Source organism: Sus scrofa, chromosome 3 (assembly GCF_054392235.1).
Source record: "Sus scrofa isolate SSC_HxYL_T2T_F1_AM1 chromosome 3, Sscrofa_HxYL_maternal_Yorkshire_Landrace_v2.0, whole genome shotgun sequence".
NCBI lineage: Eukaryota > Metazoa > Chordata > Mammalia > Artiodactyla > Suidae > Sus > Sus scrofa.
In genome coordinates this window covers 83709613-83736408 of record NC_139385.1, presented here as the reverse complement: position 1 = coordinate 83736408, position 26796 = coordinate 83709613, and the positions used below count along the sequence as shown (strand labels likewise).

Genomic DNA, 26796 nt, shown 5'->3' with positions numbered 1-26796 from the left:
TTGCAGGTCTCAGCTGCCAGAGAGGAGGTGCCCGGGCGCAGAGGCTTCCCCGGGTACATGTACACAGACCTGGCCACCATCTACGAGCGGGCAGGCCGAGTGGAGGGCCGGGGCGGGTCCATCACTCAGATCCCCATCCTCACCATGCCCAACGACGGTGAGCCGCCTCACCGCCCATTGCTCTCCGCAGCCCCCGTTCCGCCCCGACACTTTTTTTTTTTTTTTGTCTTTTGCTATTTCTTGGGCCGCTCCCGCGGCATATGGAGGTTCCCAGGCTAGGGGTCCAATCGGAGCTGTAGTCACCGGCCTACGCCAGAGCCACAGCAACGCGGGATCCGAGCCGCGTCTGCGACCTACACCACAGCTCACGGCAACGCTGGATCGTTAACCCACTGAGCAAGGGCAGGGACCGAACCCGCAACCTCATGGTTCCTAGTCGGATTCGTTAACCACTGTGCCACGACGGGAACTCCCCGCCCCGACACTTAAAGGGGCCTGTGCTTTTGCACATAGATGTGCGGTAGCTCTCTTCCTCCATCCGGGCAGATAATGTCCTTCCCTCGCTTCCCCCCTCATCTCCCACTCTGGGGAGGGAACAGAACCTACACGGCCGTGAGTGGGCGGAGACCTGGGCGCCAGCTACCTTGACCCCCGCTCACGTCCTTGTAGATATCACCCACCCCATCCCAGACCTGACAGGCTTCATCACAGAGGGACAGATCTACGTGGACCGACAGCTTCATAACAGACAGGTACGGTTCCCTCCCTGCCCACTTGCTGCTCTCCCCACCCTCCCCAAAGACACTAACAGACCTCCCGCCACCTCCTGTGCTTCCTCTCCCTGGGAATTAGGAGGGGCCGGACCTGGTTAACCCTCAACAAGAGATAACCCCCCAAGAAGACTGTTCGTTTCACAGACAGAAGACAAGTCTGGGTGGAATCCAGCCGAGCTGGCTGTGGGACCTTGAGAAAATCATTTCATCTCTCTGATCCTAGGTTTTCTCATCTACACGATGGTCGCAGTAGTACTTATCATACCATTGAATTATGGAGAACACAATAAGTTAGCTGTAGACAGCATCTAGCAGATTCTAGATGCTAAATAAATACCTTTTCTCTGTGCGTTCCAGTAATTTGCCTCGGTGAACAAAAACAATAGGCGACTGACAAAAGCAGGTGGTGAATAATGTGCCAGAGGATTAAAAAACACTTTGGTCCCATATGACGTTTGCCTCTTTGCTTGACAGCTTCTTTCTTTGCAGCTGTGAACTATTAAACTTCAACCGGATTTTTGTCGAAATAACCAAAAGTTTTGAAATAGCCAGCCTTTGATTAATTGATGTCATTCTTCCCGCCCCGCCCCGCCCCGGTCTGGGCGCACACATGTAGACATCTGCATACTTAAGCCCTAGAATTTGAGGGATGAAAGAGGGTGCGGTGTAACCAGCCAAATTTTATGCCGGATGAATAAGGACCCGTCTCCTGAGAACCACAGGGGGAGGGAAGGCAAGAGGAGATGAGAAGGAAGGAAAAGTTTGGACCCTGCCTTCTGCCACTTCCTTCTTCGGCTCCCCCCACCCTCAGATCTACCCCCCCATCAACGTGCTCCCTTCTCTGTCGCGGCTGATGAAGTCTGCCATTGGGGAGGGCATGACCAGAAAGGACCACGGAGATGTCTCCAACCAGCTGGTAAGAAGGAGAGAGCCCAAGGGCTGGTGGGGAAGCTAGTTTCCGAAGCTGGGGGTTGGAGCCCTATCTGGACCCCAAGCCTTTCTCTTGGCAAAAATCCCTCCCCTTTGGGGGTCCCAGCACAGTCAGATGGGGGAACGCGGGACTCCTGTGATAAGCCTGCCGTGACCGCCGGCCCGCTCCCCGCCTCACTCAGTACGCCTGCTACGCCATCGGGAAGGACGTGCAGGCCATGAAGGCAGTGGTCGGGGAGGAGGCGCTTACTTCCGAGGACCTGCTCTACCTGGAATTCCTGCAGAAGTTTGAGAGGAACTTCATCAACCAGGGTGAGATGTGTCTGGGGGAGTTCAAGCAATAACCCCCTTACACACACACACACACACACACACACACACACACACACACACACCCTTAACGCTCCTGCTCTGTCCCTAGGTCCCTATGAAAAACGCTCGGTGTTCGAGTCTTTGGACCTGGGCTGGAAGCTGTTGCGCATCTTCCCCAAGGAGATGCTGAAGCGCATCCCGCAGAGCATGATTGACGAATTCTACTCCCGCGAGGGGGCGCCCCAGGACCCCGAGCCGGAGCCCGACACTGCGCTTTAGCGCGGCGGGCATCCTGGCCCAGGAGCACAGTCCTGGGACCGCCCTTGGCGTGCTCCCTTCTCCACACTCCTTGCGCTATTCTCGTGATCCACACCCCTTAATCAATCGCTCTGTGCCCACTCTTAGCCCCCCGCCGGCTATGGGGGGGGGTGCTCCCACGCTCCTGTCCTCTCCCTGGATTCCCTGAACTGGGAAACAGACGGTTAAGCCTGTATTCTCTGTCATGTTCTGTTAGGAAAATTTGACTTTTAACCATCCACCCCCACCCCCCAATCAGAATTTATCTTAGGTGAAGACTGAATTGGCAAAACACTGACATTTGTTGGAGCTGAGGGTGATGGATACATGAGGTCCATTAAAATATTCTCTCCACCTTGGGGGAAAAAAAAGAGCCACAATAGTGTCTGAGCAGCTGACAAGAGAATTCTTCTTAGGAGGATATTTATCTTTGCTTTAAAAATATCTTGATACATTTCCTGAGTGGAATGTGAGCTCAGGGGCCACAGAAAGGACAATCTCAAGGCCACAAAAGACATGTCTGACTTTAAACAGCTCTGCCTAGGAGATGCTAGGAAGGAATTTGGTTTGCTTCGGACAGGGAGCAGCAAGGGGAGTTGCTGGGGAGAAAGCCTGGGGAACATGGGGGCTGTGTGTGCAAGGCGGAGGGTAAAGGGCATCCTAACAAGCAGGACACCTGATGTTCCTTTGAAAGCTGCCTGCTCTCTCTGCCCCAACTACATTGAAGTCGCCAGTGCTTCAGTGCTTCCTAAGAGGCAGGGCAGGTTGGGAGATAGAACTTCAGCAAAAGACTGTGTTCAATTTCTCTGTCCGTGTTGTGGAACCGGGCCAGAATTCTTAGATCGACAGCTGACACCAAAGGAGGTCCTGAGAATAAAATTTCCATTCCTAAGACAATTTACAGCCACTGTAGGGAAAGCTTTTTTTTTTCTTTTTCTTTTCCTTTTAGGGCGGAACCCATATATGGATGTTCCCAGGCTAGGGGCAGAATCAGAGCTGTAGCTGCCTGCTACACCACAGCTACAGCAGCACCAAATTGGGGCCGCATCTTCAACCTACACCACAGCTCAGAGCAATGCCTGATCCTTGACCCACTAAGTGATGCCAGGGATTGAACTTTTGTCCTCATGGATACTGGCTGGGTTCGTTACTACCAAGCCACAATGGGAACTCCCTAGGGAAAGCTTCTGGGTGCCCACAGGACATAGGGTTGTTTCCACTTAATAACAGCTTTACCAAGATATAATTCATATACCATACAATTTACCTATTTATAATTTACAATTCAACAACTTTTAGTATATTCACAGAGTTGTGCAACCATCACCACAATCGATTTTAGAACATTTTCATTATCTTAAAAAGAAACTTGCACCCCAAGTTATTACCCCTCAAACCCCTCTTCTGCCCCTTCCCCAGCCTGAGGCAATCATTAACCTTTCTATCTCTGTAGCTTTGCTTATGCTGATCAACTCATATAAATGGAATCATACAGTGTGTGGTCTTTTGTGTCTGGTTTCTTTCATTTAGCATATTTTTGTGTTCATCCATGTTGTAGCCTGTGTCAGTACTTCATTCTCTTTAAGTGCTAAATAATACTTCAGAGTATGGATACAACATCTTTTGTTCATCAATTTATGGATATGTGGATGCTCCCCCCCCCCTTTTTAGGGCCGTACCCACGGCAAATGGAGGTTCCCAGGCTAGGGGTCAAATTGTAGCTGTAGCTGCCAGCCTACATCACACCCACAGAACACCAGAGCCGAGCCGCATCTTCAACCTGCACCACAGCTCATGGCAATGCTGGATCCTTAACCCACCGAGTGGGGCCAGGAATCAAACCCAAGTCCTCATGGATACTTGTTGGGTTTGTTACTGCTGATCCACAATGGGAACTCCTATTGTGTCTTTTTGATTAATAGCCATCCTAGTGGTGAAATTATAGTGAAATGGTAGATAGCTTATTGTGGGTTTTTTTTCTTTTTTCTTTTTAGGGCTGCTCCTGCGGCATATGAAAGATACTGGACTATGCCACAGCAACACTGGATCTGAGCTGCATGTGCGACCCATGTCCAAGCTGGAGGCAACACCAAATGCTTAACCCACTGAGCAATGCCAGGGGTGGAACCCGCATCCTTAGGGAGACAACTTCAGGTTCTTAACACACTGAGCCACAACGGGAATTCCCTCGCCATGGTTTTGATTGACATTTCCCTGATGACAAATGATCCTGAGAATCTCATCTTTTCCTATGCCTATTGGCCATTTATATATCTTCTTTGGAGAGGGACCTGTACAGATCATTGGCCATTTTAAAATTAGGGTATTTTTTAATTGTTAAATAGTAGGAGTTCTTAATATTTTCTAGACACAAGTCCTTAATAATCCGTAAATATTTCCACTCATTCTGTCGGCTGTCTTTTCACTTTTTTGATAGCATCTTTTCTCATACAAAGGATTTTAATTTTGAAAATATCCAGCTTGTTTCTTTTGATGTCATACCTAAGAATTATTGCCTGATCTAAGGTCACAAAGCTTTAAATTTATGGTTGTTTCTAAGTGTTTTATGGTTTTAGCTCTTACATATAGATCTTCCTTCATTTTGAGAGGTGTGTGTGTGTGTGTGTGTGTGTGTGTGTGTGAGTGTGGTTGTTTGGTTGGTTTTTTGAGTGCAGCATGAAGCAACTTGAAGTGGGATCTCAGTTTCTGGACCAGGGATTGAACCTGGCCTGCATCGGTGAAAGCACTGAATCCTAACCACTGTACCATCAGGGAACTTCCTTGAGTTAATTTTTGTCATGGTACAAAGTGGAATCCAGCTTCACTCTTTTGCATGTGGCTATTCAGTTGTCCTGGCACCACAGGTTGAAAAGACTAGTCTTGCCCCTATTTTCTTTTTTTTTTTTTTTTTTTTTTTTTGCCACCCCGTGGCATATGGAGTTCCCAGGCCAGGGATCAGATCACAGCCTCAAACTAAGATGCAGCTGTGGCAATGTCAGATCTTTAACCCACTGTGCCAGGCCGGGGATTGAACCCACATCCCAGGGCTCCCAAGATGCTGCTGATCCCATTGCACCACAGCGGGAATTCCTAGTACTTACACCTATTGAATTATCTTTGATCTCTTGTCAAAAATCAGTTCACCATTAAGTGAGGGTTTTGTCCCCTGGATTCCAAATCTATCCCATGGATCTACAGTCTAGCCTTGTGTCAGTCCTGGGTTCCTTAAAAATTTCAATCTACAAGATCATATCTTCTGTAGAGATAGTTTTACTTCTTTTCTTGCTAATGCGGATGCCTTTCATTTCACTTTCTTGCCTCATTTCCCCAAATAGAAGTGGTGAGAGTGGGAGTTCCTGCTGTGGCTCAGTGGGTTAAGAGCCCGACTAGTATCCATGAGGAAGCGGGTTCAATCCCTGACCTCGCTCCATGGGTTAATGATCCCATGTTGCCACAAGATGCAGCATAGGCCACAGATGCAGCTAGGCCCAGAGTTGCTGTGGCTGTGGTGTAGGCCAGTAGCTGCAGCTCTGATTTGACCCCTAGCCTAGGAACCTCCATATGCCCCAAGTGCAGCCCTAAAAAGAAGAAGAAAAAAAAAAGTGGCAAAAGTGGACATTATTGTCATGTTCCTGATTTAAAGGGAAATTATTCAGTCTTTCACCATTAAGTATGATGTTAGCTGGGGATTTTACATAAACAGTTTTATCAGGTTGAGGAACTTCCTTCTATTCCAAGTTTGCTGAGTGCTTTATCCAGGATATAGAATAGAATTTTGTTAAACACTCTTTCCGTGTCTATTGAGATGATCATGAGTTTTTGTCCTAATTCTGTTAATAATGTTTTTCACTCTCATTTTTATTTATTTTATTAGTGTTTTCTCTAGGGCTTAGGGATATACATCTCACCTTAGTAGACTATTTTAGACTTATATGAACCTAATTCCGAGGAGATACAAATATCCCATATAGCCTGTATGTCTCATATATCTATTTTCTCTTCCATTTTTGTGATATTAGTATACGTATTACAATCTGTATATATATTACATATGCAAAAGTACATTGTTCCAAGTATTGCTTTATGTAATCTTATGCCCTTTAAAGAAGCTAGGAAGAACAGTATGTATTTACAGATTTTGTTATACTTGCTATACTAATCTTCTAATTTACTATTTCTGGTTTTCTCTTCGTTTGTTCCTGTGGATTCAAGTTAAAATCTGGCGTTATTTCCTTACTCCATACAGCTTTGCTCCCATCCACCTCCTTCTGTGTTGTTATTGTGAATATAATTCTCCATGTTCTAGGACCAACAATACCACTGTATATATTGGCCACACTCCTTTTTTTTTTTTTTTTTTTTTGCCTTTTCTAGGGCTGCACCCGCGGCATATGGAGGGTCCCAAGCTAGGGGTCTAATCAAAGATGCAGCTGCCGGCCTACACCAGAGCCACAGCAACGCGGAATCCAAGCCTCATCTGTGACCCACACCACAGCTCATGGTAATGCCGGATCCTTCACCCGCTGAGCAAGGCCAGGGATCAAACCTGCAACCTCATGGTTCCTAGTCAGATTCGTTAACCACTGCGCCACAAAGGGAACTCCTTGGCCATACTCTTATCATCCCTTTCCAGAGAGGAAATCAACAGTCTCTGGGCATTTTCTGCTATCCAGCTGCCCCAGGGTCTGGCTTCTGTTGTTCCACTAGGCACTGTCTGCCCAGCCCACCTGGCTCTAGCTCTAACCAAGGGGTCTTTAGCGGGAAAGGCTCTTCTCCTCCCACCTCCTTGGCTTCCCTCTTTGAAAGTTCCCTCCTTAGGGTCACCTGTCACCTCTTGCTTCCCCAGGAAGAGGACTGAGGCAGAAGTGCCTCCAAGTCATTCTCAACCCTGGCTGCACATGACCATCACCTAAAGAACTTTACAAAAGAGCAACTGCTCAGGCCCTAAACCAAATCAATCAGTTGACCCTTGAACAACGCAGGGGACAATCTTCATGCTATTCATAGTCAGCGCTCTGCACACCCAGTTCCTCCACATTGCGGGATTCAACCAACCAAGGGCCATGTAGTAAGTAGTACTTATTATTGAAAAATATGTCCGTGTAAGTGAATCTGCTCTGTTCAAACTCGCACTGTTCAAGGGTCAATTTGTCACTGAGGAGCTCCCGTCATGGCGCAGTGGTTAATGAATATGACTAGGAACCATGAGGCTGCAGGTTCGATCCCTGGCCTCGCTCAGCAGGTTAAGGATCCAGCATTGCTCTGGTGTGGGTTGCAGATGAGGTTCGGATTCCGCGTTGCTTCGGCTCTGGAGTAGGCCGGCAGCTGCATCTCCGATTCAACCTCTAGCCTGGGAACCTCCATATGCCGAAGGAAGCGGCCCTAGAAAAGGCAAAAAGACGAAAACAAAAACAAAAACAAATAAACAAAAAAGCCTTGTCATTTGAATCCATAGTCCTAAGTCCCTTCACTGGTATTTTTCTCTCAGGCAATTTTTTTTTTTTTTGTCTTTTTTTTTTTTGCTATTTCTTGGGCCGCTCCCAAGGCATATGGAGGTTCCCAGGCTAGGGGTCGAATCGGAGCTGTAGCCACCGGCCTACGCCAGACCCACAGCAACGAGGGATCCCAGCCGCGTCTGCGAGCTACACCACAGCTCACGGCAACGCCGGACCGTTAACCCACTGAGCAAGGGCAGGGACCGAACCCGCAACCTTATGGTTCCTAGTCGGATTCGTTAACCACTGCGCCACGACGGGAACTCCTTTTTTTTTTTTTTTTTTAAATGGAAGTTCCTCGGCCAGGGATTGAATCTGAGCCACAGCTGTGGCAATGCTTAACCCACTGTGCGAGGAAGGGAACCTCTCCCTCAGGTCATTCTAATGTACAGCCAGAGTTGCAACAACTGCTGTAGAAACTGCAAGGTGCCCCAGGTGAAGATAACGTGTTTACTTGAAGAGATCCTCAGATACACCCTCCAACATCAACAGAGACATAGGGTCTTGCTGCCATTGTTAGGATCCAAATACCCCAGAAGCGACAGCCCAAAGAATCCCTCGACTTCCAGGAAGTCTTCAAAACTTGTCCCTTCACAACATTGTCACCTTATCTTGATTTGAAGGCAGTTGCTAAGGTCCCACCTGGGGCAAATATCCAGTCAGATTTGCTGGTTTTTACAGTGCTCAGGAGGGGTACTAACTCCTGACCAATAGGATTGGAAGGCAAGAAGGCCCCCAAAGGAAGTTTCCCTGGAAAAGGGGAGAGGTGCTTCTGGGTGGAGAACCTGCATTTTTGTCTCTCTGGGAAGGTCATTGTCTCAGGAGACCCCTCCTCCCATTCATAGACTTTCCCAAGGGAAATACCTGGAAAGTCGGGGGCAGAGAGAAGTGGGCGGTGTGGTCAGGTATGCCTAGCATTGACCCTGGGACCTCAGGAGCCCTCTGCTAAGCTTGGGGTCTATTTCCCCTAAGAAAGGGTGAGAATGTGGATGATTGAATAACACTCAACACTGATGCAAGCAACATTTCATTGCTTGGCTACTTGTCCAAAGCCAGTGCCAGGGGGAAGTGGAAGGGAGGGCAGCTGGGCATTCCTTTTCACCTAGTAATTCTACTTGCAAGAATCTGTCCTGGGAAAACAACCAGAAATGAGCCATTTTGTTTTCTGCAGTGCATGCGAAATGACAGGGCATCCATTGTGATGCTGGCTATGGCTGCATCATAATATCCCTTTAGTATGTGGGCTGACAATGGAAGCTAGCACATAACATAACGATGAATGAAAAGAGACACAAAAGTATATATGGTAATAGCCGGTGGTTTCTCTGGGTGGTGGGATTGTGGTTCTTACTATCTTCGTTGTCCCTTTCTCTGTTTGCTTACAATCAGCTTTTGCTAATTTTATAGTCAGAAACAAAAGCTACGCGTCCTTCAGTGTGGGGTATATGCGATGCTGAGTCTCCAGGACTAGCGGCCCCCGGAGGTCGGGTGGCAGATCGGCGGCGGCGGCAGGAGCCTTGGAAGCGCGCGGGCTCCGCCCCTCGAGGGAGGCGGGCGCCGAGCCCCTCGCCTTCGAGCGCCCGCCAGGTGCCCTGGAGAGAGGGTTGGAACTTCAGCGGCGAGGACCCTGGGGGCGGCGGCGCCTCTCTGGGGACGTCCGCATGCAGCTGGCGGAGAAAGTCTCTCTGAGGGCCACCTGCAGCGACTCGGCTGCCGAGCGGCCCAGGTGCGCCGGGGAGCGGGTACGCGGGGGTCGGGCCGCGCGAAACCTCTCGGCCCTCCGGGAGGGCCCGGCCCTGGAGCGGGCGGGGCGAGGGTGCGGGGATGCGGCCGGTGCCCGGCCCTCGACGGTGATCGCTTCCCCAGGACCCTGCTGACCAGCTCGCCCTGGCTCGGCCTCCAAAAAAGCCTTGCCGCCCGTGTGGGCCTCGCCGGCGCTGCCCCGGCAGGCCGCCGCCGCCTCTGACTCCCGCCTTCCTCCCCGCGCCACCTCCAGCTTAGTGAACAACCTAGAAGAGAAGTGGAACCAGAAGGCGATCGGGAACTACTATGAGCTGTTCGCCGCCTCGTTGGGCAACCTGGAATGGTTGCGGTTCTGTCTAGATCGGCACGGTGAGGTAATCCCGGCTGATGACAAGGTAAGGACTTGGAGGGCAAGAGCTAGAACCGAGGTCCTCTCCACTCCACGAATAGCTCCGCACATCGTGGTTGCTTGGCCAGAGCTGATCAAGGGGCATTGGGAGATACCCTTTTCTGGGGAGAGGGTCCTAACTCACCTTGTGACTGCTGGAAGGCTGTTTGGGGGAGTGTGGAAGGTGAGCAGGTATGGGAGTGGGAAAGAGGTGTGTGTGATTCCGGGCTTGGGGCACAGAGAAGAGGGGAAGGGTAACCGGAGGAATTGCTTTCTAGGTTAGGTTGTGGACCTTGGAGCACTGGTCCTGCTCAGCCTCTTCCTGCCTCCTCTGGCCCCCACAGGGTTTCACCGCCATCCACTTTGCAGCCCAGAGAGGCAAGCTGGCATGCCTGCAGGTCTTGGTAGAGGAGTACAATTTTCCTGTGAACCTGCCCACCAAAAATGGCCAGACACCCCTGCACCTTGTCATCCACAGTGACAACAAGACCATGGCCCTCCCCTGCATTCGCTATTTGATTCAGCAAGGGGCGGCCCTCAACACGTGAGTCCAGCCTGTGTGGGGAGAGTGGCTTGGAGGCTGGGCAGATAAGAACCTCACTTCCGGAGTTCCCATGGTGGTTCAGCAGCTTAAGAAACCTTCTAGTATCCATGAAGATGCATGTTTGATCCCTGGCCTTGCTCAGTGGGTTAAGGATCTGCATTGCTGTGGCTGTGTGTAGGCTGGCAGCTGTAGCTCCGATTCAGCCCCTAGCCTGGGAACTTCCATATGCCATGGGTGTAGCCCTAGGGGGAAAAAAAATAGCAGGTAGGGAGAGGATCTGTTTTGGAAGAGGCAGTTACCACCCGCCCCCAAGGAGAGGACTGAGAGTGAGCTAGTCAGGCAAAGAGCCAGGGAAAAGGTTCCTGGCAGAGGTGAAAAGGCTGTGTGTTGGAGAGAGTGGGGCAAAGTCAGAGGATGAAGTTGAGCAGAAGCAGGGCCCAGGGGGCAGGGGGCAGGCCTTGTGGGCCATGGCCAGGCGTGGGGAAGGGGCAGCAGGGCTGGGTGGCTGAGGAGGAGACGAGGTTAGGGGTCTCTGCGCTCCAGCACATCTCCCGTAATGAGACCTTTACTGTTCACTTAGTCCGAACCCTCCTTCCACAGTCGAAGAAACTGAGGTGGAGAGAGAAGGGACATGCCAGGGTCACCTAGTGGGCTGGTGGCAAGATGCCGTTTGCCTTACTTCCCCCCTCTCTCTCCCCGGCCCTCTATAGCCAGACATGCAACGGCTCCACACCCCTGCACCTGGCAGCCCGAGAGGGTCTGCTGAGCTGTGTGAAGGCCCTGGTGCAGAATGGTGCCAACGTCCATGCCCAAGATGCCATGGGCTGTAAGCCCATCGACTACTGCAAAATATGGAACCACCGCATCTGTGCCCGGTGAGGGTGGGAGAACCACCCCTGCCTGCCCCCTCCCCCAGGGCCCTCACGCAGGGCTGAGCATATCAGAGCAGGTTCTGCAGATGAGTCCGTGAAGGGGCCCCTCCCCAGGATGCTATTCCCAGGGTTCTCCACAGGGCCTCAGCCTGGAGGTTAGCATTGCTCTGAGGCCCATGGCTCCTCAGCTGGAGGCTGGTGATCCAACCAAGCACTTTCCTGTCTCACCACCGAGTAGTTAGCCAGAGGGGCCTCAGGCAGCAGGGCCGGGTCATCTTGCTCATCTCACATCTGGCAGCTCCGCTCACCCGCACACAGGACCTCAGGAATGCCAGTCTCCCCTGGCCAGGGCGAGGGTCTGTCACTGGGGGATGACAAGCCCCCACCCTGGTGCCAGGTTCTTGAAGGATGCCATGTGGAAACAGGACAAGAAGGACTTTGCCTGTGAGATGAGGAATCTGAAGAGGCTTAAGGACCAGCTGGCCCTCATGGAGCAGGACCACCTGACTGAGTATCAAGTAAGGGGAGGGTGGGCAGGGGTGCTGGGTATCAGCTGCCACCGAGGTTCCAGGGTGTGAGCAGAGGAGTCAGTGGCTCACGCGTGTAGTTAGAGGAGCAGCTAGAAGTGGTCCCACCCAGAAAGAGCCCAACCTCGCCTGCTCCTCTAGGAAGGAGGGGGGGTCTAGGAGGATGTCAGAAGGATAATGGTTAAAAGGGAGTCTTTGGGAGTTCCCGTCGTGGCGCAGTGGTTAACGAATCCAACTAGGAACCATAAGGTTGCAGGTTCAGTCCCTGCCCTTGCTCAGTGGGTTAAGGATCCGGCGTTGCCGTGAGCTGTGGTGTAGGTTGCAGACGCGGCTCGGATCCCGCGTTGCTGTGGCTCTGGTGTAGGCCGGTGGCTACCGCTCCGATTAGACCCCTAGCCTGGGAATCTCCATATGCCGCGGGAGCGGCCCAAGAAATAGCAAAAAGACCAAAAAAAAAAAAAAAAAAAAAGGGGAGTCTTTGAAGTTGGGCAGCAGTTGGCCATGTAAAGAAGCAGGGAAGGGCTGACCAAGTGGAAGGAACAGACAGCCCTGCTGAGAGGCACAGGAGCACACGAGAGCATGGTGCTATGCCAAGAAATGCAGATTCAGGATGCAAGAACTAGAAAACTCCCAAAGAAAATGCTGGTACTCCTAAGTGGATTCAGGAGTGGGGAGGGCTTCGGAGCTGGCAAAATCTGGTACTCCAGCTGTTCCAGCTGCATTCCTCTCCAGTTTTCCCTGTCCTACCCTCTGTTGTATCCATCTGTTCCTTTGGCTCTAAAATTTCCCAGAAGCCCCTTGCAGCTCTCCCGTTATCTCCTATTGGCCTCTTGGATCAGGTGTCCGTTCTTGTTCCACTCCCTAGAGCTCAAGGAAAGCCATGTGCTGACTGACTTAGGTCTGGGGCAAGGCTGATGGAATTATCATGATGGGCTTAGCCTAATCAGAGCCTACCTCTGGAGCTGCGTCAATCTGCAAACCACCTGACTGCTTAGCGACAGTCTGGGAAGTGAAGCACTGAGATAGGGAGGGAGGGGGTGCATCTGTGACCAGTTGAAGGTTCAGCTCTAGTAGTGGTGGCAGGGACAGAGAGCATCACCACCCAAACCAGAGAGCCAGCCAACTGTGTCTCACAAGACCCTCCACTTCCAAGAAGCCTGCCCAGATTACTTCCACCCAGTTCCTGGCCTTCCAGACTTTTCTTGCTTTCTCCTTCTATGGTTAAGGCTAAGTTTGCACCTCTCATTCGCCTTTCCCCCCATCAAACAGACTCTTAAGGCAGGACATGTCTCCACCATCAGACTGAGAAATCCTGCTGGGGGGTGGAGGCTGGACTCTCTTATTAAGGCTCAAGGTTTTCCATAAGCAGGGACTGTGCCTCCCTCCCTCAAGTTGGAGACCTCACCTAGCACAGAGGCTGTGTGTCCATCAGATTGGAAGTGTCCCCTATGGGAGAGGCTCTGTCTGTCCCACGAACCCAGGCCCCCCATCAGAACAAGGGCTCCCCCAAGGCAGGGGTTTCTCTTATTAGAGCGCAGCTCCCCTGTGGGCAGGAAGGTATCTAATCAGTCAGACCTGGGGTTTCCAGGGCGACAGCCACAGGGCCTCCTTCCACAGGAGCACAGGGAGAGCAGCCCTCCAGAGCTATCTTGTGTCTTCTGCTATTGCAGAGAAAGCACCAAATTCTGAGAGATGCTGAGGTCAAGAAGTGGCTCCATCGCAAGCTGCTGCCCCGAGGCCAATCCCTGATCCACAGCACTCAGCAAGAGCCCCAGGCCACCGCCATCTCCAAGACGCCTAAGCAGCGAGGACTCTGGCCTCCCAAGAGCTTGCACCCCTCTCCGGAAGCACGCCTGCAACAGACACTGGAGCCCAAGCTGCCTCTGGTGATGCGTAGTCCCACCTACAAGCAGCCCAGGCTCAGGCGGCCCAAGGTGTGGAATCTTAGCAACAACCCTGCCAGGTCCCCCACTGCCCAGATCGGCTACCCGCAGGGCATCCGCCTGGGCGTGCATCCCGACTCCAAGCTGGAACACGACTTCCGCTGCTTCCTCGAGGTCAGGCCTGACGGGCATGGTGGCGCACGTCTGTGCACGGTGGCCAGCAAACAGGTGGCACCTGTGCCCCGGCTGCCTTTTGAGGTAATAATCCGTGAGCTGTATCCTTCGGAGAGGCCGTACAGGATGAAGGTGCCCCAGGGCTTTTACTCTGTCACCATGAGCCACGTGCCCCGGAAGCGGCACCTGGGTGACAGCATCTTCTGGACAGACACTCTGAACATGAACCTGAGAGAGACATTTGACGAAGCCTTCCTGGCAGCTGTGCGAGCCCATCAAGGGCTCCCTGCTCTGTCCTCCCCCAAACCATCCCCCCCTTAAACATATTTTGGTAGCCTCTCCACCAGAGGCCACCCAGTGACAGCTGAGGTGTGATTCTATGTGGATGGGGGAGAAGGGGGAGTGGCCACAGGCTGCCCACCCCCAAGTTCAAGAATCGGAGCCCCCTCCTCCACAAATCCCAGATCCCAGGTCTCCCTTCTCTCCCAGAAGGAACCTCTTAGTCCCCCCAGGAGATCCAAGTTAGGACAGTAGCCCAAGGCTCAGAGTGGGATCCCTCTCTATCCTGGGCCCTAGCACTGTAAAAGTGACACCTCAGTGTCCCCATTCCCACCCCCACCCCCAACAGCTCACCAGGGACATAGATTCCAGGATAAGAGACCACTGGGAAATTCTGGCTCTTGTTCATATTAAGTCCTTCCTGCTGCAGGTGCTAAGCCTCACTGCATCTCAGAGCCAGAACGGGGAAGAAAACAGCTAAGAGGTCACCAGGGCATGGGCTTCCCAGTCACCACAGGCTGCCATCCTTCATTCCCCGCTGCCACTGGGGTTTCTGCGGTTCAGGGAGGGCACAGGCAGCCTCTCTGGAGGCAGGAGGGAGGACCTTTGGCTTCAGGTAGAAACTAAGGAAGCACCTGTACTTCCTCCAGGAAGCTATCCTGGATCCCCTGCCACCCCCTGATACACAGCATTACAAATCATTCATTAAACAAACGTTTATTAAGTACTTTCTATGTGCCAGGCGCCAAGCTAGGCACTGTTGATACAAAAATTGAAGGCCAATCCCTGCCCTCAAGGAGCTTACAGTCTAGTGAGGGAGAGAGACCAGGAAGCAGGCAAGTAAGCCCAGAGTGATGTGTGGGTGCTGGAGGGAGAAGGGGCATTCAGCCTTCCTGGAAGAAGTGAAATCTAAGCTGAGAATTGACAGAGAAGGAGAGTGAGAGGATAGGAGAAAGGGGAATCAAAGTGGCTTCTCTGGATACAGGAGGCTGAGGATCAGAGTGCGAGGGGCAAGTGATGAGGCCAGAGAGGCGGGCGAGAACCATGACACCGTGAGTCTCAGAAGCCATGCTCAAGAGTCTGGGTTTTACCTGAGGGCAGTGCGGAGCCATGGAAGGTTGTAGGCCAGGGAGTGACTGGGTCAGCTCTGCATGAGAAAGACTACTCTGGCTGGGGGACAGAGAAGCAGGAGGCTGTCACAATAATCCAGGGGAAAGCCAGTGACAGTGGGAGCGGCTCCTAACAAGAGATGTTCAGATGGTAAACTTGACAGTTGTTAGAGATTGGATGTGGGGGCAGAAAGAGAAAGCAGGCTTCTGGTCGGGCTCCTGAGTGATCTTGGGGCCAAGGCAGGGACCCACACGAGGCAGGTTCGTGGAGGACAAGTGCTTTCTGAGCCACGAGAATTGTCTGTGTGCACAAAGGCAGCACACTGTGCTTCAGAAGACCGAGAGGGATGCTGGGGCTGGAGGTCAGCTCTCAAATACTTGAAGCCATAGCCATGGATGGGCTCCTCCAGGGAACCCACGACAGAACCCTGAGAAACCGCACTGTGCATGGGGTGAGTGGAGGAGCCAGCACAGGACCTGCCGGGAACTGCAGAGTGTTAAGGAAGCGCCAGCCAGGAACTGGGCGCCATCAGCCTGCCAGATGCTGCAGAGATCCAGCAAGAGGAGATATGAAGAGGGGCTGCATTTAGCACAAGGCCACTGGCACACCACTGGGGAGAGAAATAAAGACACGGACAGCAAGGCCAGCTGCTGGCCCAGCGGCCAGGAGGACCCCAGCCCGCCAGTGTCCTCTACCTTGTCCATCCTTATCTGCACAGGACAGAAGAGCTGGCAATCTCAGTGCCACCGAGACAGGGCCAAAAGGTGCTTCTCCTCCCAGGGAAAGGGGAAGGCTGGTGTTTTTAAGAGACTAGGAGTGCAAAAGCCAAGGAAATGAAGGGCTATGGTGGGACCCGAGGCAGGTGGTAAAGATTTCCAAGCACAGAGATTTTTCCAGTGGTTTAAAGGTACCACATGTGTGCAGTCCATCTCTGCACCTGCCAGCCTTGCTGTGAGGTATAGGACGTGGCCAGTAATGGCTCTTGTGGGGAGTTCATTCCCATATAGACTGCTGAGTACTTGCAAGGCACTGTAGTTGGAGTACAAGGTCAACCAATGCTGGTCCGTGCCCAGGACTGGCCTGCCTTCTTAGAAGACGGAGGTCACCTCCCCAAGAGCCAGGAGCACTCAGAAGAGGGCTGGCCCATGTGTGCTCTTAGAGTGACAAACAGCTTCTCCCACCAGTCCCATTTCTTACAAAACAAGCTGTAGCCCAGGCTGTCTGAAAGCCTATTTTTAATCCTGTTTCTCCTTGAGCCTGAGACAGAACTCAGCCAGAAACCACTCTTCTCTAGGGGAAGACTTATAAATAGGATATTGTAGATTCTCCTCTGAAAATCTAACCCAGTCCCACCCTGTCCCCTCTCTGTCCCCAGCCTGCCAGTCACAGAGCCTCGGGGGAAGAAAAGATGGAAGAAGGGGGGCCCAACACTCCCCACCCCCTGAGCAGGCCCAGCTCCTCATCTCTGCCTCCTTCCACTAAGGGCCACAGGAACAGTCCCTTGAAGGGCAAGACTCAAACCCAGAAAAGGAGTCCCTGGCGCAGAAAAGTCTGTCCAAGGTGGAAGGTCAGCAGGCAGAAAGGAAGATGAACTTTCAGGGTATTAAGGCAAACAGTGCCACCTAGAATCTTTATTCAAATGGGAATCAGCACTTGGGCAGAAATCACAGTTCAACAGCAAAAACTTTCTCTTGCAAGGGCCAAGCTGTGGCCCCTCCCCACGGCCATCTGCCCAGAGAACCCAGCACTGTCTGCTCTCCAGCGTCATGGCCCTGGCCCTGCATGCCCTGGCCAAGCCGGAACTCCCAGTCCAGGAAGGGGCAGGAGGGCCACTGGAGCTCAGCTTCTGCACCCACAGGTGGACTCGGCCTCCTGCAAAGCAGGCACCACACCTCCCCTCCCCCGGCGCCCTCTGAGGTCTCGGCCTCTGGCGGCATCATATCTGTGCCAAGCTGAGCCTCCCCAGGAGGGTGGGGTCAGGGGCTTCTGGGGGTGTCGAGGGAAGGGGGGCCAGGGTTGGGGGGACGTGACTTCCGGCTCCCGGCCGCCACCTAGTGCAGAGGCCCGGGGGCCTGACCCTCCTGATCCCGCCCAGCATCCCCTCCCCAGGGGGTCAGTATATCTTCTGCCGACTGGGTAGAATGGCCTCTTTGATGAAGGAGAAGACAACCAGGATCCCTAAGCGCTTGCCCCGCTTGCCTTTGGTGAAGTAATTGGAGACCACATCATCTGTGGAGACACGGGCAGGGAGACGAGAGTGTGTCTGAACAGGAACATGGCTCTGCCACGCAGAGTCCAAGCACCTCCCTCACAGGGCGGGGCTCTGGCCACTCAGGCCTTGCTGGCGTCCTCCCACCCGGACCCCTCATGAACCCCTTCTCACCTCCTGGCTGCATGGTGGAGGGCAGGACGTTCTCCCCAGCCGACAGGGACACAAAGAAGGCAAACGGGATTATCCACAGACAGAAAGTGAAATAGGCCAGGACCTGGCAACAGAGACACTGAGAAGAGGGTGCCCCCGGAGGTGCCAAGGGTGGGCCGGGAGTGGCTGCCGCACAGCTCGGGTTCAGGCGTGCACCAAGGACCCACACTGGATGTCTGGAGGGACCCAGGGCCCAGGAAGCAGAGACAGGCCATCCCCAGATAGGGAGAAAACCCAGTAGGGAAAGGGGGAGGCCAAAGATGACCACAATCCCCAAATCTCAGTCACCAGGACAAGCAACTCCTCAGACCAGAAGGAGGCGGATCCGGAGGGCCAAACCTTGACTGAGCCTTGTTCCCTAAAGAAGTGACCTTGTTCTTCCCAGAGCTTCCATCTGGAGCAGCCGGGTTCAGGGCTGCGGCCACCCCTGCCCTGTGAGGTCTGCGTCAGACCAGGCCACCCCATGACTCTTCTGACCCCAGGATGTTAGACTGGGATCCTGAGGGGCCCAAAGGACTCACTGGCAGAGAGCAGCATCAGCCCCACTTCAGCCAAAGGGATCCCTGCTCCCCATCCTCATGGCTTTCTAAAGTCATCTAGGCTCTGTTTGTGATAATGTGTTATCCCTGAATAGACTCAGTTTCCACTCACAGCCAGGTTCGCAAATCAGGCAAGTCCCCTTGACTCCCTCTATCCCTGCGAGTAGTCTGATGTACTGGATACTCCTTACCTCTGAGAAAGGATAATATTCCTCTGCAAAAAACTGAAACGCCAGGTAATGATTCACCACCACTAGCCCTGTTGAGGGAATGAAGAGTCAGTTCGTTTGGGGGGATAACAGGAGGCTGGACTTTCAACCTTCACAAGGCCCCGAGTCTGAGTCCTGACTTTACTCCCCATTCAGCGTATAGCTTGGGGCCAGGCACACTCCTCTCCAGGATGAGGGGAAGGGAGGGAGGGGAGGGGAGGGAAGGATTAGCCCCCAGATGCCCACTGCAGAGGATGTTTTTGAGTCTAATTAGGAGTAGGTTAAGAAATTCTTTCTTTGGTCTTTTTAGGGCCGTACCAGCAGCATATGGAGGAGGTTCCCAGGCCAGGGGTCGAATCTGAGCTACAGCTGCCAGCCTACATCACAGCCATAGCAACGCAGAATCCGAGCCACATCTGTGACCTACACCACAGCTCACGGCAACGCCAGATCCTTAACCAATGAGTGAGGCCTGAGATTGAATGGGCATCCTCAAAGATACTAGTCAGATTCATTTCCCCTGAGCCACAACAGGAACTCCTTAAAAAGCTCTTTGAATGTCATAGAAATGAGACTACATGCGAGTGCTACAGAGTCCAAAGCACAAGGCCAAGTGGCCGGGCCTGTGTGACCGTGAGCCCTGAAGAGCGCTCTCCAGGCAGTGGGGGAAGAAGTCACGGGCGTGCAGCGCGCCGGCTCCAAGGGCAACGGGGAGGAGGCCTCCACACACACGGAGGCTCTCACTCCTCGGGAATAAAAGGGCTGCCCAGTTTGCTAGATGCTCTAGGGTGTAGCCTTAGGGTTCCTCAAAGTTCTTGGGGAGACAGTCCTTCCTCATCCTGCCCCAGAGTAAAGTTCACTGGTCTGAACTGGTAAGTTCTGGATCCCCATACACCTCCTGGGGACCCACTGCACAGAGAGGCTTCCCCTCACACCCAGGCCCCCTCAGAGACGCCTCCCAGCCAGCTGCCTCGTCTCCTTCGTCTTTGCTCCTCCTTGCCTCTCCCCTTCTAAGGCGGAGGCTGCTGCGGTGCCCAGCCACACTCTGGACCAGAGCATCCTGGAAGACATCCTCAGGACAACTCTCTCAGGCATCCAGAGGGCAGGTCAGGGAGGGACAAAGGGAAGCCAGGGGAGCCGGCTGCTAGAAGGGGTGGGGGCGGGGAGCACCCTGCCCCACCGGGGGAAGACGCCAAAGGGGCCTGGTCTCCAGGGAAGGCCTCCTCCCACCAACCCCCGCTGAACAAATCCTCTGGTGGAATCACACCAAGGCACGAAGTCCTGGTATTAACACCGTGCCATCCTTGTGAATAACGGTCTCTTTCCAGGTTCTCTCACAGAAATAGAAAAGCAGCTCTAGGAAACCCCAATTCCATCTGACAGCCTGATCAAAGGCTAAGAGGACCAGTAACGATTAACGGAAAAGAAGGCCATCCTGGTAACTAGACACTGTCTAGAGCCGTTTCCAGGAAAAACTATAAATATCTATAAGCACCTAGGGTGCCAAATGAGTCTCCGAAACATCACAGACAGAGGGAGACGCGAAGGCTGGGAAGGGGAAATGGCTCCCCGGGGTCAGAAACTGGTGGCAGAGCAAAGGCAGGAAGGTGGGGTCCTCCAAACACACTTGTCAACCCCAAGGCAACTGTCTGCAGGGAGCCCCAAGCCCGTGAGGCTCCGTTTATTCTCGACTTTGGGCCAGAGGAGGACTGGATGGGCAGCTGCTTGCAGGCCAGGCAAGGGATTTGGGCTCTTCCTGGCCACGTGGTTTCTTAGGGGCTTACCGACAGCCAACCCACCTCTCTTTCCTTCTCAAAGCCTGGGAAAGCCCTCCCTCTGAGAATCCCCGGCCCCCAAATTCTAGTCTCTAGAGCCAGGGTGGGCTCTAGGGTCCGCACGTGTGAGAAGCCCATTCTCCGGCCTCCTGGAGGACCTCAGTGGTTTGCCTCTTTTCCTCTCACGGCCCTCAGTGCTCTAGACTGAGCTGCGCACATCCAACCACCTCAGCCACCTCCCCAACCCTGTCCCCTCTCACCGCACGACAGGATGAAGTTAGGCGAGGTCAGCATGATGAAGGGGAAGGTCTGGAGGAGGCCAAAGTAGACAAGGTTGGTGAAGAGGCCCACGCCAATCATGCCGGTCGGGAAGTGCTCAAAAACGTAGAGGCCGATCAGCACGGCTGTGGAGAACTGAAATGACCAGAGCACACTGTGAACGGGAACAACCAGCACCACAGGGGGGAGGGAGCCTCTGCCAGGCAGCCTTCCTGGACTCACTAACCCCCAGCTTGTTCCCAGGTTAGTCAGACCGTGTTCATCCGATGAACTTCCGTCTCTCCTTGTTTCAAAGTCACCATCCTGACCTCCCCAACAAGGCTCTCAGGTGCCAGAGGGCAGCATCTTTTAATGCCATTCTCAAAGCTGGTTTGACAGCAACCCACAGGAAGGGGAACAGTTTACACTGTGCCCCCAACATACACATTTGTTTATATAATCAAAGCTCAGATTTCAATTCTAGTCTTTTACATTCCTTTTTTTTTTTTAAGGGCCACATCTACAACATATGGCAGTTCCCAGACTAGGGTTTGAATGGGAGCTGCAGCTGCCAGCCTACGCCACAACTACAGCAACGCAGGATCCGAGCCACATCTGCAACCTACACCACAGCTCATGGCAACGCCAAATCCTTAACCCACTGAGCAAGGCCAGAGATTGAGCCTGTATCCTCAAGATTCCTAGTCAGGTTCGTTTCCATTGAGCCACAATGGGAACTCCAACAATGCCGTATCCTTAGCCCACTGACTGAGGCCAGGGATCAAACCCGCATTTTTATGGATATAAGTCAGGCTCTTAACCCACTGAGCCACAACAGAAACTCCCCCCTCCCCTTTTAAAATGCTGATAATGACCTATCAAATTGGCTGCACAACCCAAAAGTGAATCATACCAGTTTGAAAAACATTGTTCTGAAGGACTTACAGTTGTCAATGCTTAATGAATGGCAGGCAGTTGGTTGAATGGAGATAATTCCTACCAACATCCATGAACTGGGCCCCTGAACCAAGAGCAAAGAGGTTTGGCTTCCACCACCAGCATCCTCCCCAGGCCATGCCCAGCGTGCCATGACACCGAGGGACGTGAGAAGCACTGGATTTCTGTCCAAGTGTGCCGCCTGCCCCTCCCAGCCTCTTCTACAGCTGCAGAAATCTATCCACCAGCAGTCACTCCTGTGGCTTTGCCATCAATGGCAAGGATGGTGTCTTCAGGAAGAGGCCTGAGCAGGGGACGCAGGGCCTGGCCAGGGAAGGGGTCTCCCTCTTAGAACAAGTTACTTGACCCAATAAACAAGAGGGCAGTGAACAAGTACTCAAAACTGTCCTGAGGAGTTCCCATTGTGGCAGTAACAAACCCGAGTAGTATCCATGAGGACTCCGGTCCGATCCCTGGCCTCGCTCAGTGGGTCAGGGATCCGGTGTTGCTGTGAGCTGTGTCAGCGGCAAACATGGCTGAGACCCAACATTGCTGTGGCTTTGGTGTAGGCCAGCAGCTGTAGCTCCGATTTGACCCTTGACCTGGGAACCTCCATATGCTGCGGGTGCGGCCCTAGAAAGACCAAAAACAAAAACAGAAAAAAAAAAAAAAAGAAAAGAAAACCTGTCCTTAAGGTTCCTCTCAATTCTGAATGCTGTGAGCAGAGCAAGGGGCTAAGAACACTGAGGCCACTAACCAAGGGTAAAGAATGCCACAGTCCTGCCAACAGAGAATGGGCACTCAGCTCTCACCACAAGGAACCAAGAACAAGGCCTGCAGTGAAGCGATGCCACTTGGGGAAGGAAGCCAGGGAAGACCTGGGCCCAGGAGAGCAGGACCAGGAGACAAGGTACAGGGCAGGAAGGTGGGGGTGGAACCCTCAGGAAACACCAAGGACAGAGGTCTTATCATCCAGGCCAAACTTTTCCCACTTCCTCTTTTTGAAGCCCCACAAAAGAGGGGGGAATCCTGGGGAAAGCTACCACTTACCCAGATCATGTATTTTATGATCCTGCTGGTGGCCACTGTGTATTCTTCTATTAGTTCTGCCAGGTAGTAGAGTCCAGCCGCTGGGGAAAAGGGCAAGCAGGGAGCGCATTAGCCAGGGTCACTCCCACCATCCTGGTCACCCCTCTCTCTGCAGCTGGGTCCCCATCAATCTTTCAAGGACTCTACCAGGTAAGGAACAAACCAAACAACCCATGTGCTACTCTCCCAGTCTGAACTAACACTTTGTCAGGGCCACTAAGAGAGATTTTCTAAAAGTGAATGGAAACCTGCATTTGATGCCTAGGCACAAACGGAAACTCTGGCCCACAAAGGGGAATTTCATTCACTCATTCAATAAACATCTGTTGACACTTAGTATGTGTCAGGTGCCAGGCTGAGGGGTGAGGGGGTTGGGGGGGGTTGTCAGACGATCCCAGTAGGGATCCCTGTAGGGAAAGCACAGGGCACTGCTGGATCATCAAACCCCAGACGGAGGACTTCCCGAAGGAGGTGAGATCTCAGCTGTGATCAAGAGTAGGAACTAGCCACAAGGGGAAAGAAAGAGTGTCAAAGTGAGAAGAGGAAGCACGAAAGGCTCCCAGGCGAAAGGGTGGAGGTAAGCGTCAGGGGAAAGTTCGGTGCGGTCTGCCCCTGAGAGGGTGGACGCGTCAGCGGTTGGCGGTGCGCGGCCAAGGGGCACTTGAGTCAGCCTCTCCCGGGCACCGCTGGGGCGGACTTTGTGACTCCTGGAAGGACCGGCGGTCAGACTAGGATGCTGGGATCAGGAGGGGGGCAGGGCCAGGAGGGACAGGAGCGAAGGCTGGGAGGACCGGGCAGCGGTCTCCCGAGGCGCTCCGGTGCCCTCGCGATGCGACCCCCGGCGAGCACAGATGCCGGGGCGGAAGCCCGCGCGGGCCGGGGTCGCGCACTCTCACCGACCGCCAGCGTGATGAAGGCCACCTGGATGAAGAGCGACAGCCAGCTCAGCACGTACATGAACCACATGGCGCCCCCGCCTGCCCCCCGACCGCCGGGACGGGCCTGCGCGCTCCGGCTCCGGCGACACGGAGCCGCCGCCACCGCTGCCGCGTCCCCGCCCAGCGGATCGCCGTGCGCCGCCGCCGCCGAGAGCAGCCCGGCTTGAGCGCCGCTCCCGGCCGGGACTGGACGAGCGCCGCCCCCCGGCGCGGAGGGTCAACAGCTGCTGTCGCTAGTGGCGTGCGCCAGGGGACCTCAAGGCTCCGGAGGCTGCCTAGACCGGACAGTCGTCGCTGCAACCGCCCGCGCACCGTGTGTGTGTGTGTGTGTGTGTGTGTGTGTGGCAGGGGGGGCAGACCGTCTTGAAGTTCAGGGACGCGGCTAGTACCGGAGCTCGGGAGGTAGCTCCCGGCCGCTTCCTATGCACTCCCGCGCCAGCCTAGAGAGCTGTCCAGAGCCGGGGAGGGCCGTCCGACCCCTCCCCATCAATCTGGGGTTAGAAGCGTCCAGGCAGATTGCCCAGGGCTTTCTCTTGCTATCGCAGATACAGGGACAAAATTGTTGAGCGCCTGACGTGTGCCAGGCACTGTGCTAAAAGCTAGGCTGTAGGTTCGCGATGGAAATTAATCCGATGATGTAGAAAATTTTATGGATGGGGAAAGAAGGTTACTTTGCCTCAGGTTATACATCTAGGAAGCGGCACTGGTAGGAACTGGGGAGCTTTTGATTAGTCATCCTCAAGCCCAACTCTCCCTCTCTGTTGAGTTATCTCACGAAGGCGGAATGCATTTACTACATCTCTGAAGAACTGAGGGGTCACAAGGAGCTGGGCAGTCTTTGTCAAGAAGTCCCCCACCTAATGGCAGAGAAAGGCATGCAAAAATAAAGTATGTGTAATGGGTGTTTGGTATGTTTGTCTTAGTTTTCATGCATAAAAAGAAATATATATTCCTCAAAAAATTAAACATAGAATTAGCGTATTATCGAGATATTCCAATCCTGGGTCTATACCCCAAAATATTAAAATCAGGGATTCAAAGAGATATTTGCACACTTGTTCATAGCAGACTTATTCACAATAGTCAAAAGGTGGAAACAACTCAAATGTCCATCTGCAGCTGAATGGATAAACAAAATGGTGTATACAGACAACAGAATATTATTTGGTTTAAAAAAGACATAAAATTCTGAAACATGCTATGGCATGGATGTACCTTGAAGACATTGGGCTAAATGAAATAAGCCAGGCACAAAAGGACAAATATTGTATGATTCCACTCCTCTGAGGTAGTCAAATTCATAGAGCCTGAAAGTAGAATCATGGTTGGGGTAGGGGAGGGACAGCTGGTGATAGGGAGTTATTGTCTAATGGGTACAAAGCTTTAGTTTGGGTCTAAAAACGTTCTGGAGATGGATGGTAGTGATGGTTACACAACACTGTGAATGCATTTAATGCCACTCTTCTGTACACTTAAAATGGTTAAAATGGGAGTTCCCATAGTGGCTCAGCAGGTTAAGAACTTGACACTGTATCTGAGGATGTGGGTTTCATCCCTGGCCTTGATCTGGGGGTTAAGGATCCCAAGTTGCCACAAGTTGCAGCATAGGTCACAGATGCTGCTCAGATCCGGTGTTGCTGTGGCTGGGGCATAGGCCTGTGGCTCCGATTTGATCCCTAGCCAGGGAACTTCCATATGCTGCAGGTGAGGCCATAGAAAGAAAAAAAAAAATGGTTTAAAATGGTAAATTTTGTGTTATGTATAATTTATCATGACTAAAAAATGCATAAGATTACAAAGTAATTATATTGAAATATAGACATCAAAATACTTTTTAGAAAACTGTGCAGTATAATAATATATACACTTCTTTATTAACACATAACCAGATCTAACAGAAAGTCTGATGACTACCTAAGAGTGACATAATAAGAAATATATAGGCGTTCCCATTGTGGCTCAGTATGTTAAGAATCTGACTAGAGTGCCCGTCGCGGCTCAGCAGAAACGAATCTGACTAGTATCCATGAGGACACAGGTTCAATCCCTGGCTTTGCTCAGTGGGTTAAGGACCTGGCATTGCCGTGAGCTGTGGTGTAGGTGCGCAGCTCAAATCCTGTGTTGCTGTGGCCAGCAGCTACAGCTCCGATTGGAACCCATGTGCCATGGGTGAGGCCAAAAAAAGAAAAAAAAAAAAGAAAAGAACTTGACTAGTATCTATGTGGGTGCAGCTTCGATCCCTGGCCTCGTTCAGTGGGTTAAGGATCTGGTGTCGCCACCTATGTGGGTTAAGGATCTGGTGTCGCCACCTATGTGAGGCATAGGTTGCCATGGGTGTGGCCCTAAAAACAAAAGTATATATATATAAGGTCTCTGCCCCCAGTTCCTGACACTGAGTTTCTAAGTACCTTGCAATTTCCTGGGTGACAGGAGCATCTTTCGTTCTAATGAGGCAACTCTTGGTGAGCTGCGGGATAGCTTCAGGATGGGGGCTGGTCGCCAGAAAGACCAAACCATGATTAGATGCTTGGAACATTCAGTCCCACACCCCATCTTCCAGGGAGGGGAGAGGGGCTGGAGATTGAGTTAATAATCATGAGGAAGCCTTCATAAAAATCTCTAAACTATAGGGTTCTGGAAGAGATCTTCCAGATTGGGAATATATCCATGTGATGAGAGGGTTGTACACACCAGCTCCCCAGGGACAGACGCTCCCAGGTTCAACCCTTCCAGACTCCGCCTCTTCATCTGGCTGTTTATCTCTGTCCTTTCGGTCAGCAGTCAGGGAGACAAAGAGACCCTAGAAAGTTGGAAGGGAAAAAAACCTCCCTATTCCTTTATACGAACGTCTAACTGAAATTTAATATAATACTATAATAAATAAATCAGAAGAATATAAATATAAAATAATAATAAAAAATAATATCTTTTGTGATAAACTGGTAAGCGTAAGTAAATGTTTCCTAGTCTGGAGAGCCATTGTAACAAATTATTGAATCTGATGGAGGACAAGTGGGAACCCCCTAATTTTGTAGCCAAGTCAAAGAGAAGTGTGGGCACCATGGGAACCCATGACTGTGACTGGAATCTGAACTGAAGGCAGTTTTGTGGGACTAGGCTCTTAAGGCTTTGGAGTCTTGTAACAACTCCAGGTAGATAGTCTCAGAACTGAATAAAATTATCAGACACCCAATTGGTGTCCGGAGAGTTGGAAAATTGATTGATGTGTGAGAAATCCCCACATATTTGGTGTCAGGAGTGTAATAAGTAAAGAAACAGGGTTTTTTTTGTTTGTTTGCTTGC

The 26796-nt window shown here is 52.4% G+C and overlaps 3 protein-coding genes across 6 annotated transcripts in view; 2 read left to right on the top strand and 1 right to left on the bottom strand.

Moving 5' to 3' along the window:
• ATP6V1B1 (ATPase H+ transporting V1 subunit B1) overlaps nucleotides 1–3809 on the top strand; it is a 31777-nt gene extending 27968 nt beyond the window's left edge. The window contains exons 10-14 of the mRNA XM_021087392.2: nucleotides 7–157; nucleotides 670–752; nucleotides 1585–1689; nucleotides 1886–2015; nucleotides 2125–3809. Of these exons, the coding sequence (XP_020943051.2) occupies nucleotides 7–157; nucleotides 670–752; nucleotides 1585–1689; nucleotides 1886–2015; nucleotides 2125–2294 (639 nt within the window). The 3' untranslated portion in view covers nucleotides 2295–3809. The remainder of the gene's footprint in view (nucleotides 1–6; nucleotides 158–669; nucleotides 753–1584; nucleotides 1690–1885; nucleotides 2016–2124) is intronic.
• A 5541-nt stretch (nucleotides 3810–9350) lies between these two features.
• ANKRD53 (ankyrin repeat domain 53) lies at nucleotides 9351–14301 on the top strand. 3 transcript variants are annotated; one of them, XM_021087391.2, is made up of 6 exons: nucleotides 9351–9533; nucleotides 9804–9945; nucleotides 10283–10482; nucleotides 11193–11357; nucleotides 11752–11872; nucleotides 13552–14301. In XM_021087391.2, exons 1-6 carry the CDS (start codon nucleotides 9469–9471, stop codon nucleotides 14257–14259), a joined length of 1401 nt encoding a protein of 466 aa, XP_020943050.2. In that variant the 5' UTR covers nucleotides 9351–9468; the 3' UTR covers nucleotides 14260–14301. The 3 variants fall into 3 exon arrangements, with proteins under 3 accessions (XP_020943050.2, XP_084875102.1, XP_084875103.1); XM_085018976.1 differs by lacking the exons at nucleotides 10283–10482; nucleotides 11193–11357; nucleotides 11752–11872; XM_085018977.1 differs by lacking the exons at nucleotides 9351–9533; nucleotides 9804–9945; nucleotides 10283–10482 and having other exon boundaries at nucleotides 11199–11357; nucleotides 11780–11872.
• A 617-nt stretch (nucleotides 14302–14918) lies between these two features.
• Nucleotides 14919–23611, bottom strand: TEX261 (testis expressed 261). Of its 2 annotated transcripts, XM_003125039.7 has the most exons (6): nucleotides 23452–23611; nucleotides 22517–22596; nucleotides 20533–20686; nucleotides 18480–18547; nucleotides 17711–17813; nucleotides 14919–17556 (listed from the first exon to the last, which is right to left on the bottom strand). In XM_003125039.7, the coding sequence occupies exons 1-6, from the start codon at nucleotides 23519–23521 to the stop codon at nucleotides 17441–17443; spliced, it is 591 nt and encodes a 196-aa protein (XP_003125087.5). In that variant the 5' UTR covers nucleotides 23522–23611; the 3' UTR covers nucleotides 14919–17440. The 2 variants fall into 2 exon arrangements, with proteins under 2 accessions (XP_003125087.5, XP_084875110.1); XM_085018984.1 differs by lacking the exon at nucleotides 23452–23611 and having other exon boundaries at nucleotides 20533–21267; nucleotides 21373–22596.
• Nucleotides 23612–26796: the final 3185 nt, after the last annotated feature.

Excerpts from the sequence above, each read along its gene's own strand:
- ANKRD53 (XM_021087391.2), top strand. The coding sequence starts at position 9,469 with ATGCAGCTGGCGGAGAAAGTCTCTCTGAGGGCCACCTGCAGCGACTCG. Across the intron at positions 10,483-11,192 it reads CAAGGGGCGGCCCTCAACAC|CCAGACATGCAACGGCTCCA; the intron begins GTGAGTCCAGCC and ends GGCCCTCTATAG. Across the intron at positions 11,358-11,751 it reads AACCACCGCATCTGTGCCCG|GTTCTTGAAGGATGCCATGT; the intron begins GTGAGGGTGGGA and ends CCCTGGTGCCAG.
- TEX261 (XM_003125039.7), bottom strand. The coding sequence starts at position 23,521 with ATGTGGTTCATGTACGTGCTGAGCTGGCTGTCGCTCTTCATCCAGGTG. Across the intron at positions 18,548-20,532 it reads TAACTTCATCCTGTCGTGCG|GGCTAGTGGTGGTGAATCAT; the intron begins GTGAGAGGGGAC and ends TTCCCTCAACAG. Across the intron at positions 17,557-17,710 it reads CTCCACCATGCAGCCAGGAG|ATGATGTGGTCTCCAATTAC; the intron begins GTGAGAAGGGGT and ends GTGTCTCCACAG.